The 26007-nt window shown below is 52.5% G+C and overlaps 3 protein-coding genes across 3 annotated transcripts; 2 read left to right on the forward strand and 1 right to left on the reverse strand.

Annotated features, from left to right (window-relative positions):
* Positions 1–267: 267 nt before the first annotated feature.
* Positions 268–4131, forward strand: CSUI_000875 (uncharacterized protein). The gene is made up of 4 exons (XM_068061082.1): positions 268–823; positions 1516–1554; positions 2352–2669; positions 3316–4131. The coding sequence occupies exons 3-4, from the start codon at positions 2506–2508 to the stop codon at positions 3413–3415; spliced, it is 264 nt and encodes an 87-aa protein (XP_067926936.1). The 5' UTR covers positions 268–823; positions 1516–1554; positions 2352–2505; the 3' UTR covers positions 3416–4131.
* A 2564-nt stretch (positions 4132–6695) lies between these two features.
* CSUI_000876 (uncharacterized protein) lies at positions 6696–8675 on the forward strand. The gene has a single exon (XM_068061083.1). The coding sequence runs from the start codon at positions 7257–7259 to the stop codon at positions 7929–7931; it is 675 nt and encodes a 224-aa protein (XP_067926937.1). The 5' UTR covers positions 6696–7256; the 3' UTR covers positions 7932–8675.
* Positions 8676–13044: 4369 nt separating this feature from the next.
* CSUI_000877 (ulk kinase) lies at positions 13045–25365 on the reverse strand. The gene is made up of 5 exons (XM_068061084.1): positions 23697–25365; positions 18518–23234; positions 17314–17396; positions 13777–16051; positions 13045–13628 (listed from the first exon to the last, which is right to left on the reverse strand). The coding sequence occupies exons 1-5, from the start codon at positions 23913–23915 to the stop codon at positions 13351–13353; spliced, it is 7572 nt and encodes a 2523-aa protein (XP_067926938.1). The 5' UTR covers positions 23916–25365; the 3' UTR covers positions 13045–13350.
* Positions 25366–26007: the final 642 nt, after the last annotated feature.

Raw genomic sequence — 26007 nt, forward strand, 5'->3', positions numbered from 1 at the left:
GGTAAGAGCGGCCACGGATCAACGAGCGTCAGCATGGCCGTTACGCGTGAAAGTGCTAGTTGCCTCCAAAATAGCAAACACGTACGTTGTCCTTTGCTCCAGTTCAGCTCCAGGAGAAAGCACGGAAAACGACAGATAGTGCACTGCGGACTGTCGGAGCATGTCTGGTCGTGTCGTTTTGCTGCAAGCCGAATGATGAATCGCTCTCTCACTGCGCAAGGTGCGTTATTCTGGCATGCAATCTCACGCATGGGCAGGAAATATTTTCTGCCTCTTGTGTCACGCGACCCTACGTTTCTGCAGGCGCCACGGCTTTTTTCTACGTGCCCCTTAATTAAATCTCTGACCTCTAGTTTTTTGTATGCCGCCTTCTCTGCGAACTCGATCCAGATCGGTTTGAGTTCGTCGGCCTCGTTGCATGCGACGCCGGCTGCTGTGACTCTACAGCTGGGCTTCCACAGGAGTTCGTCTCTTTCTTTGTCGATATTGCGCCTCGTGAAGCGTTTGCTGTTGGTCCAGCTGCACAAATCACACGATCTCTTGCTTCTCGACATCATACCAGGGTAGTTGTTCCGCGCCGACGTCCACTTTTACAGGGGGGCGCAGCTTCAAGTCTTTTCATCGCGTTGGCCCAGTTGCCGCCCCTCTGTCTTGTACGCTCTTCTTCCCTGTCCTGTTTCTCAGGAGGTCCGGTATCTGCCGAGCTGAGAGCACTAGCGGCTGTGGTGAGGCCTTTCGTCAAGTGGGCGGACAGCGACTTCCTTCAATCTGGACAACTGCAGCGGTCAGGAATAGCTAGGGGACGCAATGGCAGCCAAGCACCGTAAGCCACCATCTGGACTCAGGTATCTTCGTTCTGCAACCTACGGGGTTTCTCTGGTCTGCAGCATTGCACTGTCTGTCCGGGGCTTGTTACTTCGTTCAGTACATCGTCAGACTGGCGCTTTCCGCCCTCGGGCAGAGTAGCCTTCGGGCGACTCCGAGACAGCTGAGACGGGGGGTGAAAACAGGAAGTCTGTTGCCAGGAATCCGGGTCGGGTTGCCTGGGTTACCGGGTCACGTTTCACAAATAGAATCAGTGAAAGGTCTTCCGATTTTCATGAACTGAGTTACATCTTGGATTCTTTTGTTCCGGGAGGGTCTACGTCATTTCTCCCCATTACGCGAAGTCCGCACCTCTAACGTTATTTTCTGGCTCTTGCAGTTAGCTCTCGAACATTCGGGATCTCCCCTGTGTTGAGGTGCCTGTTCCGGGCGTGCCCATCGAGCTTACGAGTGCTCTCATGCACCTTTGTATTGTGTCCGTGCCTGTTTCGCCTCCCGGTAATTGCATTGGTGCGCGCTTGACTCGCAAGTGAAGAGATGCGGCACAAGTATAGGAGAATCTCCTTCCAGCTTTGGACCAGCTCCAGATACATCCATCATCTGTCGTCCGCTACTAAAAGCTATCCATTTTCACATGTCTGGCGGCATCTGTGTCACTGTCGCTATCTGTCTTCGTGTGGATGTCTACAGATCCGGATTTGATCATGTGCAGAAAACAGCCCGGCATCGGTAAGTAACTTCGCCTTTGTGGCCAGTCCCAGTCTGTGTGTCGTTGTCATCACAAAGTGCACCTTCTCAGTCGGTAGTTTCGGTCTGGGGAATCGTGATCTCGGAGAACAGGCGCCTACACAAACCCTTTACTAAACGGACTCTTGCAATTCTTGCAGTCTGTAAGGGATGAGAGCCATTCAAGTGTTCACTGTGAGGACAGCACATCAGGCTATCGTGCATGTGTCGGAGAATTCCACTCAGGCCTCTTACCCATCTTGAGCATAGTACATATACCTTGCGTGTTCTTCGTCTGGGAGCAGGACAACGCACGATTGAGCGGCAGCATAAGGACTCTGAGATGTCCAGCAGCTAAGAACTGTGTCCACTTTCCGTCGCATCTCCATACGAAGATGTGCACCAGCTATGCTAATGTCGGCACTTGCTCCGAGTGTATAAGTGTCTTTATTGTGACCAGCAGACCTAGGAGGACGGCCTTCTGAGTAGGCCTGCGAACGGCTCTAGATTCCTTTGTCTATACGCCAGCGCGCTGGCTCCTTTTGTCCCTGCATAATCTAACTTTACACGCCCAATGGGAGGCTGTGTGGTTCGGAGTTTTCGGTTGCGGGGAAAACTTATTCTGACCGCTTAGAGCTGTACTCTCTGTCCATGAATTCAACCCTCTCCGTTGTTTTTTTCCCGGTCACCGCATGTACCTGACACTCGGATTAAGAAGCAGTCAGTCAAGCCTAGGTCACGCACTGCAGTCAGCGGCATCCCCCTCCCCCTCCAGGAGCGAAATGTGTCTACGCTCTCAGGCCTCATTGTTTTCATGAAAACCGAAGCTTCTGTACGATATTTGCCACGCTAGGCTTCGATCTCGACTTCCGGTGGAAAGAACACGTTCTGTCTCCGTCCTGGTGTCGTCTTGTGTATGCACAACAGCTATCGGCCGGCTCTGCGAGAAGTGCGATGGGAAATGCCCGATCTGTGATAGCTATGTCCGGCCCCACACCCTTGTCCGCATTTGCGATGAATGTAACTATGGCAGCTACCAAGGGCGCTGCGTTATCTGTGGAGGCCCTGGAATTTCTGACGCATATTACTGCAAGGAGTGCTGTCAGATGGAGAAAGATGTAAGTAAATTTGTTCAGGCGTTTCACGGAATGGACACATCTCCGATTGTAGAGTATTACCGTGTCAGTCATGCTGGCTGAGTTGCAACGCAGGTCTTGCAGTCATCGAGGCGTTCAACCTGTACGGCGGCAAAGCTACCCCACACGAGTGTAGTCAGAAACGGTCAAGTGTTGCAAGGCGGAAGTTGCTGTCATCCTGGTGACCCGCGAGTTCTTTACACAGTGTCACTCCTTCGGTAGTGCCGGCACCGGCTTGGCCTTGACGAAAGCTTGCTGCTGCTGGCACGAGCTTGACACACTCAGCCGCTTGTGATGTAAACCATATTCTGTGTGCCCAAACAGACTGCGTGCTCAGACTGCTTTGCTGTGAGGAGACAGGGCTGCAATCTCTATAGATGATATGAGTCTTGTGGGCTTGTGTGGGCTGTAGTGGTAACCTCACGACCGTTCACCGCTGCAGTCCATCGCCGCGTTACTCGTCCGTCGTCAGCGCCAGGGGGCTGGGCAATGCGAAGCTTCACGTTTGGCTGAAACCTTGAGGGTAGCCGGGAAAGCTCTTTCGTTGTTGCTCTGTGTTTGCTTCGCCTTCTCGAACGTCTCATCATGCAGCTACAACTATGGGTTTGCTGTTTTGCTGTCTGCGCAGCGAGACGGGTGCCCTAAGATTGTTAATTTGGGTAGCGCCAAGACGGACCTTTTCTATGAGCGGAAGAAATACGGCTTCAAGAGAAACACCTGATCAGTGATCAAGTCTTTGCTTAGAGCATTTCTAGACTGGGGGCGACGGTCCGTACCAGTACCAACGAAGCCTGGCCTCTTCTCGGTCGCGAAACAATTTAGTCTCTGTCTCTAAGCGCCGTGCAGGTTGGTCTGTTCTTTCATGACATTTATTTCTTGGTTTTTCATCTGCAGGTTGGTGTCTCATTCTATTGTTCGTTTAAATGTCAGCATTCTCTGGTCACTATGTCCGAGTCTTCTCCTTGGTTTTTTGGTGATCCACTGGGTCCTGCGGACGTAGTTTCTCTCGGACTGCTCATGTCAGCGATCAGATCCAACCTAGACGCTTCTAAATCGAACTGGACAGCAAGGTTGTACACGGTCAGGCCAGGTCAGCATCCGACCGCTTGCAGCGTGGTACATGAACGGACACCCTTGCACTGAATCATCGCCGAAGACAGAGGCTGAAAAGCTCTAGAGTCGAGATGTCACTGTCTTCGAGAGGCCTGTCTCAAGAAGTGTTACTCCGGTGGAGGGTTTCCAGCTTCGGCGGGAACGGTTTCAGGAAGACATTCTGTCACCCTGGTACAGGCGTTACCTAGCATTCAGGTTCTCACGTAGACTAGGGTGTTAAACTTGGGCCCGTCTTCCGTCAGTGCGAACCGGAACCCGTTGGCTGGCGACCGGCAGGAGAAAGTTCTGCACAGGAGCTCGTGAGAGGCACCATCGCACACTCGCTTCGGATCCGGCCTCGCCTAGCGAAGCCTTCTGAACGTTGGTGTCTTACCTTAAGCAAGGAGAGATCCATGCAGCAGGTGACATTCAAGCGCAGAGGCGCTTCTTAGCACTGCTCAGGGCGACAGAATGGTTTTTCCGAATGTGGCCTGCCCTGCACCTTGGGTCTACATGAGCCTGATTCAACTGGGTTGGGCCGGCTCCAGTCCCATTTGGAGCACACCCGCCTTGGCACTGTTAGAAGCGGATGGCTCTCCGTGAGCTTACCTGCTGGATATCATACTTTCAGAAATACTTGCAGCCGTCTGAACCTTCGTAGCCCCGGTCAGTCAGTGTTCAGTTCGGGCTGCTACGTCCGCTACTGCCCTTGTGTCCGGACTGTGTCCATCCTTAGTACGGCTCCATAGCAGAAAAAGTGAACCGAACAGTCCGCGGTCTAGAAGTAAGCATTCAGTTGGGATTTCTTGCGTGTGGCGTGTAACGGCTCTTCAAGCGGGACAGTGGGACGATCGCCACATCTCGTGGTCTCTTCTGTTCGGCTGGCGTTCTTTCAACGCGCGCCCGTAACGATTTGTAATCAAAAGACAGGATATGTGTGTTGAAGATCCTGGGCCGGGTTACTGAACCTAGTGCCTCTAATCAGCAGAACAGGCGAATATCTCAATAGAATAGCCTACGGCAGGGGCCAACTCAGTCAGATTTTGACGCGACAGTCTTTCGGGAAATTTCTTTCCTTCTCACACCTGGCTCAACTGCTCCCCGGCAAGCTGTCTTTCCTCCGATGGAGAGCCCGGAGTGGAGGAAGCTGACTACCTTCCAGCGTTCTCACCCCTGCTGCTCGGGTGATTCTAAGAGAGTCGTGTTGGCTTGCTCGGGCTGTAGTTCTGGGATCAACGCCGCCATTGCCGTGCTTCGAAACGGCCGCGTGTGGGGGCTCATCTCGCAAGTCAGCACCTCTTCTGGTTTCACTCGGAGAGAGTCGGGAAATGCCAGCACTGGTCGCCCCGTGTATCTTTTGGGATAGCGGTCCTTCACGGTTCATCCTCGTGAGACCGTCACTGGCGCTTAGGAGTCTGCTCTGGGGCGACACTGCAGATGTAATTCTGCTGCTCTTCAGAGGCTCGTAAGCAGGAACGGAGACTTGGCTCGGGCCTTTGCTGGAGCTTCTGCACATTGTTTTGGAGGTAGCACGAGCCGGCTTGTTGCTGGCCTCGGTCCGCTGTTTCGCAGTGATGCTAGCGATCTGTGCAGCCCGGGCAATGCTGCTGCCAGATAGCATTCGCGAGGCGTCGGCTGTTTCTCTTGGATTGCGTGTACCTATCCCTCCCGTGCAGGAACGAGCCATCACACTCGCGGCTGTGACTGTACTCGGCACGGGCTCTATGCCAAGAAGCCCTGTTGGGGCTGGAGGGGACGGTGGCGGAGGTGATGCCGCTGAGCTGAGTGGTCCATGCTGATGAAGCCGGGAGGTGGAAGACAAAACTCGTGCCGCCGAAGGTGGTCTCGACAGGATTTTCTCTGTTGTTCGAAGATCGCGTCGAAGAGCCTGCAGGCACCGTAGTATGGCACGTGCTAGTTGAGTGGGAAACGGAACCTTTGAACGACAATGGAATTCCTCAGCTTTAAGCTCAATATCGTTCTTCTGCTACGCGCGGGAATAGACGGTGTGACGCATAGCAGCCCCAAGGACAGGCTTCGCATCGTGCAGGCAGGGGCGAGCAAACCAGGTTGGCCACGGGCTGCTGTGGGTCTAGACCGACCTTCAGATTTTGTTCATTTCTTTCTATCAGGTCCTGGAGCTCAGCATCTTCTTGGCGTAGGGTAGCTGCTGCCTTCGTTATTCGTCCTTGTGCGTCGACGTCGCACCAAGATGAGCAGTCTTCGTCGCCACTCAGCCCGATATCAGACTGGCCAGGTGGGCATCTCGGTGCTCCCGTCAGGTGGAGCTCTCTTTTTTCCTTTGCACCTGGTGAGGTCGAAGAACCCAGGAGCGTTTCTGCTGTCGTCGGCCGTCCCTCTACGGCTTCAATGGCCTGCGACTTCGCGTCGGAAGCTTCTCTTCGAGGTGATGACCTGGAGGCAAGGATCCCGCTGATAGGTAGCAGTTCTGCATCGCTGTCATCATCACTCTCAGAATCCTCCTGGCCATGCTCATCGGTGGCGCTTCGCTTTGCAGGAGGCGTATACCTCTCAGATTGCGAGCCCCGCGACGGCAGTGGTGCGTTTGGTGGAGAAGGGAGAACTCGGGCCGTCCCGATCTGAGTGCATGACAACGCTGCGGGTTCCTGCCGACGAGACCAAGACGTTCGCAAACACAGAAGCGCCTCCTTACTCCGACGATGAGTACAAGTGCGGAGAAGCGACTTGATGCGAGTAACAATGGGCTCGTGTCGTAGTCTCGCGCTCGCAAAGCACCGTAGGTAGGAAAGGAAACAACAGTCTATTAGTAAGGCGTCTCGAGCACGTCAAGACGGGTAAAGGCTGCATAGTTCTGCCTTTCAGGGTTTGCTCACTACTGCCGGGAGAAAGAAAGCTGGCGGCGTGAGCTGCCTTTCCAGGGCGGAGCGGGGAGACTTTCTCGTACCTGGCTAGACCCGTACTGCCCAGGAGGCTTTCTTCGGGCTTCCTGGAGATCCCTCCTCAGGAGCTCGATGTAAGCCACCATTCGATCTAGTCTCTTCCTTAGCAATCCATTCTCCCACCGCAGGATCTCCACCTGGTCTTCGGCAGCAGCGACCCTATCCAGGTCAGTCTCGGCCCGTTGTGTTCCGGAGTGGGGTGTCCCGCTCCTGTCTCCTTTCTGGACTGCTGGTGAGCTGGAGTGGACTACACTGGCGCTGGCCGACGGACTGTCTACGGCAGCGGCTTTCTGTTCAGTAGGAGAAGGGAGGCACGACACTTGTTTTTGAGCTGCTAAGGAGGGGCCATCGGCGCGGCATGGAATGGCTGCGGCAGGGTCCACTACGGGCACAGCCGCGTGCTGTTCAGGGGGGCACACGTGAAGACGGGTCCACGCACTGCACAGTCACGCCGTTCTTTCGCTGTCTTCCCGAAATCGCGGCTGAGTTAGACCGGATGTATGGATTTCGCGTTCCCCTTGCGTGCCGGTCTGTCACACTTGCTTGCAGTTGAATCATGCCGAAAAAATCCTTAGTACACTATGAGTTATATTGTCCATCTGGTAAGAGTAGACGCCGACTGCGCGCTGTCCTTATGTTTGAGGAGAATCTATCCAGAGTGACGAGTTCCGATGAAAGGGGAACACACGAAATGCGGTCGGGAAAACTCGAGCAACCAGGCCGAGCTCCGAGAAACTGCAGTTCGTCTGTGACGGCATACATGACTCCAGGAGGAACAAGCGGGCACACAGTGGTCGCCTTAGGAAACTCTCAGTCCACTCAGCGTCACTGTACTGCAGAGACGGAAACTTGTGATGGTATTCAAACATTGCCTGCAGTATATGCTCACCGTGGGTTTTTCTGCTCTCGGTGCGAGGCAGCCAGGCGCTGCTGTGCTGGGACGGGCCGAGCAAAAAGGTTTGAGAGACCAAAGGGAACGGTCGCCACTGGATACTGGCCGGGCACTACAGGTTCTCTGCCAGAGTGCTCCTTCTGGCTTTCCAACTGTGGGAAGCCGAAGACGCAGCGCCGAGCGCAGTTGCGCGTTCTCTTCAATCACAGTGTGCATGTTACGGTTTTCCATCTTGAGCTGCTCAATCGTCTCCTTGAGCGCTGCGACGCTTTCCGATTCATGCATGCCCATCCTCACAGCCGCCTCGTCCTCACTCCAACAATCGACAGCTTCAGGTAAGTCCCGGCCGCCACTGCAGCCGGCCGGGCTAGTATCGGATGGGCTCGCATCAGTTTCTGAAGCGACGGTGGGTGGACCCCCATCGTGATTGTCGGAGTCCTCGTTCCGTTGTCGCACCCGGTCCAATGCTTGTTTTTCCGGTTTCGAAGGTGAAGTACGAGGACTCTGTCTTGCATCTCCGACCTCATCGCTTGCTCCGTTGGTTTCGGAAGGCTCCCCGTCTGATTTGAGCTCACACGTAGGAGTAAGCCCCGGCACCGGCTGTCCGGCCAGAACACGAATTGTTGGACAGCAGCAGAGGATAAGGTCAAGCATATCAGGATGACAGCGAACTGATGTCGCGGCCGGCTCAAAGCTTGGACGCTTTTCTGCGGAACAGCCTTGGGAGGAGTCTCCGCCTGCGAGCTCAACGGACCCCTCGTTTGCAGGAAAGATGCCAGGGTTCGCGTCCAGGTCGAGTTCTGACAGGTGCTTTAATGAGCTCAGCTCCTTTACGAGCAGGGGAAACGAGTCGTCAAGACAATTGTGGTACAGGAGCAAAGTTTCAAGTTTCTTGCAGCGCTGAATACCAAGTATAGACCGCACAGCGTTGTGCGCGGCCTGCAGCCGTCGCAGGGACAGGCAGCAGAAAAGCGGCGATAGATCTGAGATTTCATTGAAGCTGACGTTGACGTCTATCAATGTGGGCGCAAGCACGAGCAGAGGTGTGATGTCCGTGAGCCGGTTGTGGGAAAGCGAAAGGCTAGAGAGAGCTATAAACTTCTGCCAGTCACAAGCACCTTCCTCCGCGCTGAGGGTTGTCAATTTCATATCACGGGCGACAAGAACCTCAATCTCTTCGAAGTGTTCTCCGCCGGTAAGCGCAGTTACGTCTGTGTCACGAAGAGGCTTTTCTGCCGCTGGGTGCAAGCGACCGGCATCGGGGGTGTACAGTGGTGGAACCCCATCGTTATCGTTTCCGTTGGAGGAGCCGGCTGGGGCATAACGTGGAGAGGTCGCGGGAGGAAGCAGAATGCTCTGTACCCTCGATGGGATCTTTCCTGGTGAGTGACAGGCTCCATAGGCACCGACCGAGCCTTTCTTCCCAGTTGGCCGTTTCGCGTGGTAAGGGTTAAGTGATGACTCTTCTTTCCAAAGCGTCACTTTTTTTTCCACCACCCTTGGCCCTGGGGTCTTGCCGACTGCACTTCGTTTCTCAGTCGTATGCTGTACCGAGAGTAGTCCCGCAGGAGGTGTTTCCAATGAGGATCTCCCGGACTTGGTCATTCCTCGTTGTCCCTCGGACGCCATTTCGGGTAAACTGAGAGCAGCCTTCCAACGCCGGTTAAGCCTCTCAATCGGACACGGGGTAGGGTCCTCCCCGGGAGATATTTCCAGTCAGACGAGTAGAACGCGAGCCACAACTGCAACTAGTTTTTAGAAGGGAAAGACGACGTAGTGATGTCTGTCGAGTACACCTCCGGACCCGAGACAGACGCCCGCCGCTTGTCTCCAGTCCGCATACCAAAAACGTTGCTTTCGCGACTAGATCGTCTTCCAGAAAAGAAGCAAGTGCGGACCGCGAAGCATACTGGCAGTCTTGTTCCGATCTGTTTCGCGGCTGGTGGCTTACTAGGCTCGGGGGCTCGATACCGACTTCAATAGGTCTTTAGCTTTGGAAACCTCCCGAGATCCTTTCACAGCGACTTCGCTGGTCGCGCAGTCACGAGGAAGTTAGTTTTTCAAGACGCGACAAAAAAAGCCTCGTACACCAGGTGGTCGGCCGAAGTGACGAAGGTTCCGCGTCCCCGATGATCTGCCTGCAAACGGCGACATCACTCAAAGCGGCGGCGCCTCGTGACTAGGACGTCCCCCTCCACCTGTTCTTCTTACTAGTTAATTTCGTGATTGGGTCGTAATCGTGCGCAGAAAAGATCCAAGCCTAAGAAGTCGCTTGACAGCCACTTGCCTGCTCAGATCTCTTCCGACACTGTCGACGTACAACTGTAGCCGAGAGTGCCGGGACTTCTGTTCTTCGTGGGGCCCCTGTCCGCCAGTTGCCAGCTTGGGCAGTCTTCTTGTTTACTAGCGCAAGCAACCACTTCGGCTACAACGGCTCCTCGCCACACCCTTGGCGCGCCCTAAATTGACGCATGCTTTATGTTAGCAGCTTCCTTCAAGGGGGTCTGTGCCACGCATTCGGAAGACCCGCCCCTCTGACCCAGGGCGACACCGACGCTGCCCGCGACAACTGGTAAGGCGTGCGGAGTGGCGACGTCGGAAATGGCAGGTAGATACCCTGCTAGGCTGTCGGCACGATCTTACTGGGGTGACGTGTTCGGTTCTGGCAAGATGTCAAGACACGCGTGGTTCCTCCCGCCGTAATCAGATTCGTCTTCTGGTTTGCGATAGCCTACACGCTGCGCTTCCATGATGTGAGACAACTGCGCCCTTCCGTACGGGCGGTAAAGACGAAAGAAGCGAGGCGCAGCAAGTAGCCTATCCTTCCCCGGTCGCTTACACGAGAAAGGAGCAGCACCTAGAAACGCTTCTTACATACGAGCTCCAAGCAAGCAAAAATTCGACAAGGGAACGGGCCTACAATCGGTCAGTTAGAAACTTCCTCTGTCGAGCCTTTATACCTAACTTCGCGTAGTCCTCTACCGCATACCACGGAAGCCGGCCCCTCAACAGTTTCCAGCAATGTGAGACGCTGCCGAGGAGGCGCAGCGCAGTACGGCTTCGGTAACAAACTCTAGTGCCATCGTATGTCGCCGTCGCGGTCAGAGACAGCGCCCATTGATCTCTTAACAGCTGACAGACGGACGCGAAACTGACATGAGCTGCGATAACCAGCTCAGGGTGCAATGAACAGCGACACAAGTTGGTACTGGCCCACTAGGTGCTCTCTACCGAAGGAGCAATACCTTGTTCTCGCACGTAGCATCCCCACTGCCCTAGGTATGTGGGCGCCTGCGTCCGTTCGGTCGCCTGCTGGAACAGCAGATCGAAATATGAGCGAGGCCATCTCGGGCAGCTCCTTATCCCGTGAGCCCCTCAGTTTAATTCCACTGTCCCATTGTCCGGGGAGGTCTCATCTCAGTCACTTTTCTTGCAGTAGGTTACTTTTGTTTTAAGGTTCTTCGCCTCCATTCGGGCGTATGAACTGTAAATGACTTTCGGTTCCCGTTGCTTTTCACCGACTACTTCTGCCTGTCCAAGGGGTCGAACTCTGCAGGGGTCACAGCTCGAAACCCTAATAGAATGCTTTTCGCCAGCAGCTCAACATATGTAGACTTCGGGGTACAGCAATCTGTCCTGAATCCAGGCGTCCCAAACATGTACAGCAGAAAGATCTTTGTGCTTCTTTGCGCCCACACGGACGCTGCCGCCTGCGGTTAAACGGGAAAGAACCAAATACTTAGGAAATGTGAACAGCCTGTCACACGTCAGAAGAAGTTTAAAGTATCTCCAAACATATCTTTAGCATAATATACAAAACCACAAATTGTAGCTAATACAGCACCTAAAGATAACACAAAATGGAAGTTCCTTTTAGTATGTATCGCTTAATGCTATGTCCATAGCTGCCCTCGGGGCACAGTCACAGCATACACTGGCTTCCCAAACAAGCTCGCGTCTTTCAAATAAGCTTATACTGAGGACCGGCAAGGCTTTAGAGAGTTTCGGACAGCTTTCTTTGGTAATATCTGGAGATATTTCTGAAACACCTGAACCCGTCCGCGCTTCAATACGCACATGGAAAGAAATCTCTCGGCTATGTTGCTGCTCCGGACGGACCGGACCAAACAAAAGCGAACAAAAGGAAATCTCTTCCTGCTTTAGTGACCCGGAGTGCTCCTAGAGTGCTGGCCCTAGTGACGTGTTGAGACGCCTCGGTCCAGTTTGGCAAAATCCGCTCCACCACAGTGAAATACCAACCTGCGGCCTTCAGAAAAGCTAGGAGGAATGCATAGAGGGGCGACGAAAAGCAGGCTAAATGCCTACGCTCGCTCGCATGTTGAAGCCGACGACACTACGTCATAACAGCCAAAACTGAAGATCTTCCTTTCTCAAACCGCTCACAAAGGAAGAACATTACTGGTGCTTGCAAGCCCTAAAAAAAAGAGCTGTAGTGCAGACTTGAGAACACTCTACGCACTGTTGTAGTAACAGCTCCGGTAGCTTGCGACAAGTTTGACATGTGTATCACGCCTCTCCAGGGGGTAAGCAAAAGGTGTAGCGTGGAGCTCAGCGACAACGCATACGATCTTAAGCGGTTGTTTACTGTTCCAGCAATACACAGCAAAGTGTTCTGGAGGGGGAGCGGGGGCGTTTAAGATGCGAGATAGTACCGCCACCCCCCAACTAGTCCTACAAATCTCCAGATTGAATCCAATAGATTTTCCAGCTGAAATAAGCCCCTAGCGAAACAATGAAACTGTATAAAAGATTACACCCTCCAACGTCTGAAGAAAGAAAGAAAGAAACGTTGTCTCGCGCTGATTGTTGGCACGCGGTGAAAGTAATAGACGCTGACAGGGGCAGAAGTGATCTCTGCCGAAAGCTAATCTTCCTTAGAAGCCAACCATTTAGGTGCAAAAGAATACATATCTATAAACTGAAAGCTCACCGTTTCAAAACACGTGGACAAAAGCGAGAAGTAGCTTCTCAAAAACAGCGTCAGCGTGTGCTCCAGGGCGATCTGGCCTCGCAAGTGAACCGCTGCACCAGACGCTGAGGAACAATACGCCTAGAGGGTCTGCGTCGTGGTCTGTGGGAAGACACAGACCTCCAAGTTAACTGAGTGACAGATAACGCGAGCGTAGTCTTTTAGCTAAAACTACCTAGTGTAACAACGAGTGTCTTCAGTCCGTTGATTGGAAAAACTCACTCCTGGCTAGTGAATCTTACAGCAACTGTCTTCGCTACTGTCCCCCCCAAGCACTTCAGTACCACCGCTCTGCATACAGTCGCCGACTGGTATGCCCTGGTCTACTACGTAGTGTTGAAGTGACCCTAGGTACACCCAGTGATTTCTTCGTGTTCTGTGTGTTCAATACTCCGCTGAACTGACGAGCGCGTCTTGGGGGGGCCGTCCCCCGCATACTATGCAGAACGGCCTTCACCTTACCGGCGCTTTTTGAAGCGCCACGCCATGGGGCGAAAGACAGTTTCAAACTCTGTTGCTTGAACAGGGGCCCGCACGACATGGCCGCGCCGCTGAAGGGCACCTGCCGCAGACTGCTCGTGGCGGTGACTTTCTAGCTGCCCTACACAATCTGTTCCCCCTGACAAATGTTCAAACAAAATGACTGGAGTGAAGCACACGCACCGCAGCCCCCTGAGGATACGCATTCAATCCTCATGTAAGAAGCGCTCTTGTTGCCGTGACAATGAAAAAACTTTCCAAGAACTTCGCCCATCTCCGTGATCCATATTACTCCGGCGAGCATTGTCCCAGCTCCGTTAATCGGGCTGCGAGCGCTCCATGCAGCCGCTTCATCAGTTGAAGCGCGTGGGCTAGGGGCCGGAGGGCTCTCCGAACTGCGGCGGCGTTCTCTGGCTGTGCTTGTTCTTCCGCGAGAAGAAGAAGGAAATCAAGAAGCAATGTCGCGACGCGCTCGCGTGATAAGAGCCCCGGGCAAAGAATGCATTCGACAGAAGGTTCTGAGGAGGTCGGACGGGTAAACAAAGAGGTGAAGGCTTTTCCGGAGTCTGCACCAGGTTAATCACACGGACAGAAGAAGATAGAATAGGCAAGGTGAATACCCATGGGAAGAGGGCCACTGAAGACGAAAAAAAGGGGAGAAAACGCAACGGCTGAAAAAGCCAGACAGACAGGTTGACAATGAATAAAACTCACCGAAATACGAGGCCCCAGGGCAGCTATGTGCAGGATGAGACTGCTTGAGCACTCCAGAGACACTCCGGACGCATGCACTTCCGGCTTGAACTTTGTCTTGATGATGAAAGACGAGGATCTGTGATCCAAGCTGCTTCGCGTTGACTTCAAGAAGATGACGAAGACGTCCCACAGCTAGCGATAAGACATGCAACCGAGGAAGCGAAGGTGACAGAGGCTTGACGGGAGAGGAAGAGGAAAAAATAGATGACTGTACCGATAAGCACGAAGCAGAAGAGGGGAAACGCAGAGGAGACCCGCTCGAGGACGACGAGCGCACACCATCCCCGCCTACATCCTTCTCCGCCAAACTGGAAGGACAAAAAGACAAATCGCAAGCTGAGGACGCCACCGTAGCACAGGTGGAAGAAGAAGATGAAGACGCACATGAAGATGACCCGCTCCTCTTCACCAAACAATCTTTCGAGACAAAACGAACAAAATAGGAAAGCGGGGGCATGAGGGAGTCCCCGAGGCAAAACATAGACCCACAAGAGAAAACGTCTTCTTCCGCTTCTTTGCAGTAGTAACAAGGACAGCACAGAGGACATCTTCTTCTTTCCTTGATCTGGCGGGCACGGGTTTCTTCCGCCTCTCGTTCACGAGTGCCTGTTGTACTAGTCTGACTGCCAACGCTTGAACGAGAGCTTGTCCACCCATTGCCAGGAACGATATATGGAGATCCTTTGGCAGAGCATGCAGAGCTTCTCCATCGAAACGTTTTTGGTTTATCGGACCCTCGTTCCTCTTTCTTTGCGCGGGTCAACTGCTCGGGACCGCCCGTGACATCCTCCCGGGTAGAGCTTCCGAAAATGAAAATGGCGGAACTCCTTGCTCGTCCTCTTTTGTCCACGCAACCATCGCATCTGCTTCCAGATAGAGTGATCTTGTCTTCGCTTCCGCGCTGCTCTGAAAGGCAAACCCTTGGCTTCTCTTCCTCACTTGTTGTCGCTCTCCGCATCGACTCAGAAAAACTCCCTCTTCTTCGATCTTCCCTCTCCTGTCTTTCTTCACCACAGAGTGTCTTTTCAGACAGTGTATTCCTTGTAAAGTCAGATGCTGCTTCTATGGGTGTACGAGGCGGGTGAGCTGATGTTGCGATGACCGAGGAAGCGGCGGACTTCCGCTCCCTCTCCAAGAGCCTCCCCGTCTCAGCATTCTTTCCTTCGCCCCACGGAAAGACGAACGTGTCAGGAAGCGAAGAGTCCTTGCAGTGCTGTTTGCCTCTTTCCGGCGTCTGACCATCCAGCTCGACAGAGGTTGAGATGTTTCCTGATTGGAGACCAGGTGAACACCCGGAGGGAGAAGGAGGATACGCCGTTGCAGGCAGCACACAAGACAAAGAGGGAGACAGAGGCGATAAGGATGATGATGATGATGACAACGGAGGAAGAAGCGGTGAAGACGCTGACTGGTGAGCGAATGGAGAAGCAGGGACAGAACCAGAGGCAACACTGGCAGCTGAGGAAGAACCAGGAAACCATATCGAAGAAGCAGGTGGAAAGAGACGCGGTGACGAAGAGAGAACAGACGAGGGTAGAAGAAGAGGAGATGGCGGACATAGCATCGCGCGTGAAGAAGCACATGCTCGTGAAATGGGCATAGCGTTGTTTTCCGCTGCCCGGTTGAATCGACGTGAACAAGAAAGGGAAGCAGAAGAAGAACCGGAGGAAGGACAAGCCAAGGACGAGTCGCACGAAGAAGAGAAAGAGGAAGATGCTTCAGGCACGGGCTCCAGATGAGGAGAACGAGAGCCGAGGAAGACGCTAGATGTACTGACACGCCGCAATGAGGGAGGAGTACCAGCCAGAGACGAAGGAAGAAGAGACGGAGACGCACGGGACGAGGAGAGAAGAATATGCCGGTGGGAAGAACTATGGAAAGAAGGAGAAACAGAACTCCGAAAAGGAAGGAGTGGAGTCATCCCCGGAGAGTGCGGGGAAAGATATGAGGGGGAGGACGAAGGAAAGGGCCCGGCTCCGTCCTGACAATGCAAGTGATGAAAACATAAAGAAGACGACGAAAAATCGCAAATAAGAGAACCAGACGACCCTAATGTTGGTGTGCCGTGAGAGAGGAAGAAAAAGGAAGGAGGAAAAGCAAGAAAGGGAAGAGAGTGTCGGGATGAAATCATCTGAGGCGAATGGCCTTCTTTTTTCAACTTCAGATCGCATTCTTTGCCCCCTTTTTGGCCCAAAGAAAAAGAAGCCGCTTGGTCTTCTTGCTCGGTACTCCGCTAGGGAAGACAAAAGAAGACGACACAAAAACAAAATCTCCTAGTTCATTTACGCTCAATGGGGGGGGGGCGCCACTGGAATCTCGTGAGAGTACTCTATCATGTCTTGAGAATACATAGATTTATGGAGCGGTGGGAGGGGGATGCTACATAGGTAGTATACGTGGCGTTTACACCTGGGTGTTCCTCACAATACACGTTACTCGGAGTTCACGCCACAGATAAGATCAGAACCGAATCCTAGCGAATGTTCTTCATTTCTAAATCCAAATCTTGTGCCCAGACCAAGCAACCCCCCCGTGGTTGCTACCATCGTGCTCCCACATTTCGAGAGAAGCATTGGAAAATTTCACGTCGTAACCCTTCATCCTCTGGTCCACGCACTGCAAAGCCTGCTGTGTTCGAGCTTTTTACACCACTAGGGTTCCGTGTACAATGAATGTAGAAACCTAGGAGACAATTGTGTGCGATCACCCAGCAAAGGTGAAAACAACTTCAGTATCATCGAGAAAGACCTATGCTGCGCCCTGGTGTACAGAATAGAACAGAGTTAAAGAGACACGAAGATATCTGTAGATGGTATAAGACGATACACATCAAACGTGCGCACGAACTAAGTGCACCTTCAAACCCTCTAGGAGTTCTGTTTACGAGGGGACGGCCTCACTTTGCCGTGCAATCTCACTAGACAAAAGAGTGAACACAGCCTTCTTCATCAGTTTTGACGAAAGTGACACTGCGGGTATATATATATATACATACATAGGTAAACAAAAACAGGAAGGTCCTTGTCTGCTACCCGCGACGAATTGAGCGAGCCGTACAGTAGGTTTCATTTCAGGTCTACGGTGAGACGTATACACGCGTAAGCACAAATAGTACCTGTACCACCAGTGATACCACGAAATGTAAGCCCTCGAAGAGAAACAAACACACCGCTTTTCTGCCTCGTCTGCTAGAAAAACTTATTTGTTCTCGAGTGCTTCCCCCCAAAAGGCGCTTCAAACCTTCTCGTGGTACTAAAAAAATACATGACTATCCAGGTCTCTCTCTGTTTAGGAAAGAGTCAACCTGTGTCTCTGCTGTATCACTGTAACGCAGCATTTTGTTGTGGCTAGGTAGAATGTCCAAAGTGAACACCACTAGTCAACCGGTGTACTCTTCATCAAGAGTGGACTTTTTGGTGAAAAAAAAATCAAGGAAATCAAGTTCATGGAATGTCCAAACCTCTCTTAACAACCCACAAAGTCTGTCTGTCCTACCGGTGTGAATCCCCTAGCGACAAGAGCGCACCACTTCCCTAGAAGCACAGCTTCGCGAAAAGTACCCTTGACTGCGGCCTCCGCTACAGTACAAAGAGAGAATGAGAGCAGATCACACAAAGGCGAGAGAGAGATGATGGTACCAACATAAAAAAGCATGCATTCATGCACTACACAACATACCAGAGAAGGGAAGAGGACCCGTGGCGAACAGACAGACAGAGAATGACAAAAGAAGGGCTTGGGGTCTAGGGTGAGAATTTCCGTACTTCGCAGTGTCCTTACTACACAAGTATGTGCGAAAAATGACAGCTCCCTCCCCTTTTTCCCCCCCCGTCTACGTGGCAGGAAGGAGACGGCCGGGACGTACGCCCGGCGGAATACGCAGAAGAACAAGGTACCACCAAGTAGAGACCGGAACGACGAAAGAACAAGCAAAACACACACTCCAAAGTGAAGACGTGTGTTACAGGTAAAACAGACGTAATCCCGCTGAAGTACGTTGTTTACTATAGAAGAAGACAACGCGATATCCGTAGTGGCAGCAGGTAGGCACCGAAGAGCAGAAGAAACTGGAGAAAAAAAGAGAAAGAAAACGGAGAAGGTACTGTAGCAGTCCACTATGGCTTCGACCACCGCACTTGTCCAGACGCGTGCGTGGCTGTGGTATATATATGTACGCGAACATGAACGACAATTTATACCGCTCTATCATACTGCGCAAGTGCCCGTGTGTGGTACGATGGAGCGGAACTTTTACACACATCCTTTCTTCAACACTTGTGGTGCGGGGAGGGGGAGGATATATGACACATGCAGATACACTGGTGGCCGACAGGAAATCAAACGCGTCCAGCCGTCCGTTCATACAACACTAAGGCACCGACACATGTATGTCAGATGTGAATACACGTAGACCCGCGCATACACGCTGTGATTGCTTCCCCGCTAGGCCTCGGATATCATGCGCACTTTGATACACACTTGCACATTGCACATGAACCTCCTAGAAGAGTACACAGCTCCACGCCTTGGTAAAACTTCTCCTTGCACTTCGAAAAAGAGCACAAGGACAGACACACTGAGCTTGACCGCACGTGTACACAGCGGAGAAGCCTGTATAAACACGTTTACATCCGGGTTGACATATCAGCTGGTAGGCAGACACGGGGTACAGTGTATTGTGCATATTAAGAAAGCTGACTTGATTCGTCTGTGGCCACAGACAGAGCGCGCTCAAGAAGTCGAAGAGCGGGCATCAGCACGGAGAGGGCGCTGGTTGCAATCCTTGAAGACGTCTCCTCCTCGACAAAATCCTCTTCTCCCTCTTCTATCACCTCGTTCGCATGTCTCATCTCTTCGCACTCATTCCGACTTTCGTGTTTATTGGCCTTCTCGGTGCTTTTGCATTCGACGCCTGAAGACCCTTCTGCGAGTTTGACAGAGACATCGAGATCTCCTTCCTTTCGACAAGCGTCAGTTTTTCCGGTTGTCTCCTTTTCCTCTGCGGCTTCTCCCCCCTTTCTTCTCTCTCCTCGCTTGGTTAACGCACCTATCAGTCCCTGATCTCCAGAGCACGTTGTTGATTTCATCAGCTGAAGAATTCCGCTCCGTTTACAGCGCTCCTCGTGGCACCTCCGGGCCGCTGCATGCATACCCAACTGTTGAGCCAGAGCCAAGAACTCTACAGCGACGGTCGTCAAATTAGACACGTGTCTAGACACGCTTCCTGTGGTTCTTCTGCTAGGGAGGCTGGCTTGAGAAGGGCTGATTCTGCAGCGCTCGGTCGAAACAGGCGCCTCTCCTTCAACGCTTGAAGAGGTTAGAAGAACATCACCTGATGTGGTACGAGTACGTGACGAAAGAAAGGAGGACAGTGAAGAAGGATTTGAAAGAAACGAAGACGACGGTGATTTCTGACGAAAGCTGTCACCACCAGTTTTCTGCGCAGTTACGTGCGGAGACGCAACAGCTGAGGATGGGGGTGAGGCAAATGAGACACGCCGGGGATGTGTCTGTTCACTCGATTCTCTTGACAAGTCTTTACGTCGCCCCTTTTCTCCTGTCTCTGAAATACTCTCAAACCCTGCAAGACGTCTTGGAGTGGTCACGTCTTCCTGCTCGCCAGACCGGTTAGACCGTAGCGTGCGTGAGGAAAGCGACTGTTGCCGGCTGACTTCAAACTCTTTTTCAGCTGACTCACCACTTTCCTTACTCCTTTCAGCAATCTCTCTGTCACCAGGGCTGTCAGTGTGTTCGGTGCAGTGTGATGGTGTACGCAAACCATTCTGCTTGAGGCCAGTAAATGATGACAATGTCTCTGCTGTTCGGTGTCGGCTCTCAGTTCCCCTCGAGTCGCAACCGCCTCGCTGTGTTTCTTCCTCTGAGCAACCGACCTCTTTCCCCTCATGTCTTTCTCGGAAAGATCTCTTCCTCTTTTCTCTCTTTTCTTCACCCTTTTCCGAGTACTCATCAGCAGCAATGCACTTCTCCTTCTCCTCTCTGCCAGGCTCCTCTTGTTCCCTCCGTGTCCGATCCCCAGTACACATTCCCGAGTACGCCCTTGTCCTTTCATTGTGCTTGCCTTCAAAAAGTTCCTGTTTCTCCCGCCCTTCCACCTCAGACCCACTTTTACCCACTGCCGTCTCGAGCGGCACCACACAGCCGCAGTTTCTATCTACTCCTTCGTCATCTGTTTCTCTACGCCCTGTTGGTCTGTCTTCTTCTCTTTCTTTTCCGCTTCTATCGTCTGGCCTGTGACCTTCGAGACTCTTCTCCCTGGTTCGACAAGAATGAATTACTCCCTGGCCATTTCCTTCTCGATCCTCCGAACCCGAGTAAGGGTTTCCCCGGTCGTTGTTCCTTCCATCCTTTTTTCCTCTTCTGCTTTGCCCGACGTTAGATAAGAACCCGGACGCACACGACGCGTCTCGTTCCCCGGCCCACTCTCCTCCTTTTCCTTCACCGTGCCGCGCATGCGCTAGGCACTGTAGGGCTCTTTCACAAACGTCCTTGTCTGATAACGCAGGTTCCCGCTTTCTACTTTCCACACTTTCGTCCGCTATCGCGTCTCCTGCATCCCCAGAAGCCCTATGTCGCTGCTGAACCTGGCAAGAGTTCTCTCTGTCTCTAGTGTTATAGTGCGTCTTGAAGTCCGCGGCTGCGACTGAAGAAAACAAGGAATTCCTAGAGTGAGCCCATAGAACAGATCGTTGCCCCGACTGAGGGAAGCTATGCATGCAGGGCAAAAGTAGCGACGCTCCAGCACCCTTGAATGGTGCAGCCACAGCTGGCCGGTAGCGAGGCGGGGGCCCTACAGAGCCGAGTGACCGCCGGGAGACTTGAGGAGGGACGTCTTCCGACGCCACTAGTACGTAATCACGTTCTTCTGCTTCTTGAGTGGAAAAACTAGCAGAAGAATGAAGAGACAAAGAAGGAGAAGAATTTAAACGCCTTCCAGTCTGTCCTGACGAATGCCTGTCATGTGGTTCCTTTGGTGTCGGAAGAAGAGAAATAGGAGGATTGGAAGTTGAAGTAAACATTTGACCTGGAGATGTATGACGTGCAGCGTCACTTCCTTCGCCTCGAGAAGAGCGAGAAAACCAACTGAAGGCTCTCAAGCTCTTGTTCAGCTGCGCCTCCTCTCCCCAAGACGAACTAACGTCATGCGCAGGGAGACGCATGCTGCCAGGACGTACTGGAGGCACGGAAAGGCGCGCTGCCGCTGGAAAGCATGATGATAATGCTTGCGTCGAAGAGACACAGGAAGCAGAACACTTCGCAAGCCCACTGTCATTTTTTATTGACTCTCGATGGTGATCAGCATATCCTTGATGGAGTGTCTCTCTGTACCCCTCATCCGTTTGCGATCCACTCTTCCCCACACAGACTCCCCTGCCTACACCATTCACTGACTCCTCCACCGCTTCTCTTTCCCCTCCCCTCTGACCTTGGCGGTTCCTTACTTCCTGACTCACAGACTTCTGTTTCTCCTGCCCACCTTCCTCTGGCACTGTAGTGTCTTCCAGCGGGTGACGTCCTCCGCCAGCTCTCTTGAAACCTGACTGGGAAGCGCCCACATTGAAAGAGTTCGAGTACTCTCCAGTTAGGATGACGCGCTTCGCAGGCTGGCTATCGCCACCTCGCTGGTCTTGTATTTCCCCTTCCCCTCTTCCCCCGTTTCCCTGCCCCTCCTCCTGCACGTAGCTGGTTACTCTCGATGACGTTCCACTCCCATCAGAAACTCCGCTAACAACTTCAGTGGATACTCGATGCAATCGTCTCGTGGATGCTGAACGCTTGTCTCCAGTTGTAAAGACACCGGACCTGTCCTCAGGTGAGTAAGCGGCCCCACCACTATGATCTGGTAAAGCGGCTTCTTCTCCCTTCTCCGTGGGCAAAGGATGTAGCCTCCAACGATTTCGATCATGATGACCTTCTGCCTCATCCCAGTCCCGCTGTACCGGAGAAAACTGCTGAGTACTCCGACGTTCTCTCCCTCCCTCAGCCTTAGTCTTTGAACTGAAACGCGGTTGTCTATGCTCTGTTACTGTAAGACACTTTGCCTCCTGTAAAGACACCGGTTGAGAAACTTCACTACCCCGAACACTAGAAGGGCTTCCGGGTTGATTTCTATCACCCATCACTCCTCTCCGTTCCACAGCGGAAGAGAACGTCCTTCCTCCTCTGTCTTTTGAGTGTACAGCCGGATCATCGTTTCTTTCTTCTGCTTCTTTGAGTACGAAGCCACTTTCGCTTATGGTCTCCTTGACTACGCGGAGATCTTTACCTTCAGCCAGCGCCGTTTGCAAACCTTTCTCCAAGCGCGAAAGGGGAAAAACTCGGTCACGACTATCATCCAGATTACCACACTCCCTCCTATCCAGCTTTCGTATCTGCTGTCCCTCGGATGCTTCGTGCTCTTCCTTCTGCGTCTTGTTATCCTTCAGTACAGGCACGCATTGTCCATGCGCCGTGTCCTGCCCCTGCCCCCAAAAATCTTTCTGCTCCGAGTGTTCATCTCCTTCTTTCATTACACTCACTGTCGTGTGCACGTCTGCCTTAGCATCACCGCTCTGCTTGTCTCCACCATCAAGGGCTGGCCTCGAACTTGAATCGGTCCGTCTTCCACGACGGATGTCTTCATTTGCTAGCTGCGCATGATGCTGCTGCTGGTGCTTTTTCTCGCGTCTCTTCTTTTTCGTGTCCAATCCAACATTCTGAGATACAGGAGAACAAGAGCTGCCACTCGCAAGCGACTCCGTCACCCCTCGACATACTAATTCTAAAGGTATACTTTCACATCCAAGAACAAAAGGATGAGAAAAGAACTCCGAGGGCGATAATCTTTCCTCAGGATCGAACTTGAGTAATCTAACCAGTAAATCTCGGCATACCCCACTCAGCGATACTTGATTAACTGCGGATGATCTTAATGAAGGAAACCCTGACCGATTTGCTTCCTCTATATTCTTCAATAGCTGAAGCGGATTTTGTCCTGAGAAGGGTGGCGATCCATGTAGCATTTCAAAGAGAATTGTCCCGACGGACCATAGATCTGATTTAGCATCGTAACACTCATGACGCAGTATCTCAGGAGCCATATATAGTGGAGATCCACATATGGTCGCAGCAAGGTCCCAAGGCTTGAGCGACCTTGCGAAGCCGAAATCAGCAATTTTCAGTGTGCCCTCGATCGATTGGCATCCCGTCGAAGAGAAAGAGGAAAGAAGAAGATTCTGAGGCTTTAAGTCTCTATGAATGTAATTCCGTCGATGGATTTCAAAAAGACCTGATGCTATTTGCTGGAGAAGATGCCGAGCAAAGGACTCTTCAATGCGGCCTCCATTTTTACGTAGCACAGACGATACATCTCCTCCAGAACAAAACTCCAGTACCAAGTAATAACGCTGCTGACTCTTCTACACAGACAAGTACACATGAGAGACGAGCAACCAAAGAAAAACGTATATCGAGAAGCTAAGTCACCGTCTGCACTAGTGCGAGAAGACCGTCATAAACAGAGAACGTCGACACCTCTTGGTGGTGTCCTGGTTAGTAGGGCTGCCAAGCTCTAGCTTTCCCGGGAGCCCGCTGGGACACAGGACAAGAGAGGTCGACGGTAGCTAATAGCGGAAAAGCGCTCACAGACAGAGCGGATACACGTAATGTACAGACGAGCCGGTCCACGTCACAGCGAGTTGCAAAATACGCCAGGAGACTGATGCCTACAAGTGCTTGCACAAACCGAAGCAGATCCTTACGCAGTCATAAAAAGACCAACAACTCTCCTTCTAGCTGTGCACGACTCTCCCTCTACATACAAGGCCGTACGCCGCAGAAAGAAAGCTAAGGCAGGCTTTGTGTAGTTTGGGGATACTCACCTTGAGGTCAATAAAACGGACAATGTTTGGATGCTGGAGTTGTTTGAGGACTGCAACTTCCTGGTTGAGCTGAGTCGCTTCATGAACTGTCTGGCGTGAGATAACCTTGATGGCGACAATCTCGTTCGTCTGCTCACGGTGGCCCTTCCATACGGCTGCGAACGAGCCTCTGCCTATCCGCTCATCCAGTATATACACCCCCACTTTCTTCTTGGACATTGTCGTTACGGAAGGGTAAGGAGGAAAGCCTGGAGTAGAAAACTCTCCATAGTCCCGGAAAAAAAGGACACAGACAGGGGAGTCTTTCGCGCTGTGCGGCTACATGAAGTTCGGAAGGGTACTCTAACATAGAGAGACGACAAGAAAAGAGAGCCGACAAACAGAGCGAGCGAATGACAGCGACGCGGGAAGTATTGGAGGAGAGACAGGACTTGTACACCTTACGCGAGAACGACAGAATGAGTAAGCAATGAAAAAGAAAAGGCGACAATCTTACAAAATAAATATAGACAACATAGACAAAGCCATCTGATGGAATCACACGGCCACGAAAGAGAAGAGCATCATGAATGTAAGTGAGGTATGCACGACATCCAGCTTCGAACAATCCTGGCACGCCTCATGTCAAAGCATCCGCGATGCTGTGGGTACACAGACGAACCACCGACAAGAGGGGACTGTCACGAGTCCTCCGCGAAATGCTCCTACGAGCACTGTTCCTTGCCCAGAGAACGCGGCGCCTGCGCGATCTATCATGTTGGCGGTAGCACGCAAGCACGACTGCGCTGCGGAGCAACGGAGGAAGAGAACCCACTTTCACAAGTGAAAGAAAGAAGGCGCACGCAGAAAGCTCCGAAAATCGGAGGTCTCAACTTCGGTCGACTGGCTTCGGAGTTTCCACGAAGAAGCCGTCCACTGCAATATCCGAAGCGACGCAAAATCGTGCCTGGCCACATTGAACTGAAGAAATGTGCCTCTACTGTCTTCAGTAAACTAATTCGTTGTATATTACCGGACAGTGGGACGACCCAAGACTCCCGGGCCCACTGTTCTACTCTTCGTAACCCTAGGTGAAGACCCAACGCCGTCGGGTGTCAAAGTGGAAAGCAGTGCCATGAACCTGCCGGGGAATCACAAACGCGTGAGAAAAAAAGCAAGGAAATCCACCGCAAGTTGAAGGGCACCGTACGGGGACCTCGGCGAGCGACAAGATAATCGTCGTCCTGCGTCGAAATGTCGAGAGGAGAAAGAGCGAGGACGCAGTCTGTCTACCTCTGACAGAAAAGAGCACCCAATCCTAAACAAACGAAGCATGGAGGGCGGGATGAAGGCAGAAGACAAGTCGTGCTGGCATTTGGCCTTGTTTCATTTCGACCGGGCACCTGGCTCTTCCGGGGAAACTAGCACGGGAACGGCCGGTTTGCTTGCAGTGACAAAAAAAGCGGCAGAAGAAGAAGCGTCTATGCAGTCGTATAACAGATTGGTAAAGTTGCTCAAAATAAGAGGCTAACAGAAAAGAATTCGCCGGACGATATACCGGGAAGAAACAAACAGTATGAGACGAGACAGCGGCGGTGAGAAAAGATGAACGCCCATCGGACAGTTAGTCGGCTGGCAGTCTCCCGAGATGGTGCATACAAGGATCTAGCCACATCTTTCGAGCCGCTTGGTCGATCACCGCGGCGTCACTGCCGAAGTGCGTGCGTGTCTTTACGCCCGCGACAGTACGACAACGATCCTGGTTTAGGCCTTGTCAACAGGACCAGTAACCGAAACGACCGACCTGGCACTTAACAGTATTTGCCCTCAGGTTTCTGTCCGTTCTGCTTTGGCGGCGTCATGAGTCGGCTCTATTTATATTTGCCCCGAGCTCCCTTCCATTCTGCACTAGGATATGGACTGGATGTTAGTTAGGACAGAGGTTTGCTAAAGAGACGTTGTTCAATCGTCCCCCGATTGTTTAGCTTAACTTTGCACACTACACAGGAACACTCCTGACACGAAGTGGAGCGCAGCTTCTCAAAGGTGCGTGTTGCGCGGAAGTCCACGCCAGAAGTTCATCATCATGATGTTAAAAAAAAAAAAAAAGAGGTGTGCAAAGTGAGTAGCAGGTGTCTTGCCAGTTGGCATCTGACTTGAACTGAGCGCATCAGCTCTGCGTATCGATGTGCCGGCGCGGAACATAAGTTCCTCAGGGAGTAATGTGTTTGTGAGTCAGAGTGCGTGCACTCCGGTTAGGACTTCCCAGGAACCCGGTGCTGGGATAGCCCCTTTACCACTCCCTGAAGCCGGATGCCCGGGTAGCCCGCAT

The sequence above is a fragment of the Cystoisospora suis genome, assembly GCF_002600585.1.
Source record: "Cystoisospora suis strain Wien I chromosome Unknown contig_344, whole genome shotgun sequence".
In the NCBI taxonomy this organism is placed as follows: Eukaryota; Apicomplexa; class Conoidasida; order Eucoccidiorida; family Sarcocystidae; genus Cystoisospora; species Cystoisospora suis.

Bases quoted from the DNA above. Each gene is read 5' to 3' on its own strand.
- CSUI_000875 (XM_068061082.1), top strand. From the start codon at position 2,506: ATGGGAAATGCCCGATCTGTGATAGCTATGTCCGGCCCCACACCCTTG. The intron at 2,670-3,315 runs GTAAGTAAATTT...CTGTCTGCGCAG, and splicing joins GCTGTCAGATGGAGAAAGAT to CGAGACGGGTGCCCTAAGAT.
- CSUI_000876 (XM_068061083.1), top strand. From the start codon at position 7,257: ATGCCGAAAAAATCCTTAGTACACTATGAGTTATATTGTCCATCTGGT.
- CSUI_000877 (XM_068061084.1), bottom strand. From the start codon at position 23,915: ATGTCCAAGAAGAAAGTGGGGGTGTATATACTGGATGAGCGGATAGGC. The intron at 17,397-18,517 runs GTCAGCTTTCTT...TTTGTACTGTAG, and splicing joins TGTGGCCACAGACGAATCAA to CGGAGGCCGCAGTCAAGGGT. The intron at 16,052-17,313 runs GTAGGACAGACA...TGTCTTCCCTAG, and splicing joins TCGCTAGGGGATTCACACCG to CGGAGTACCGAGCAAGAAGA.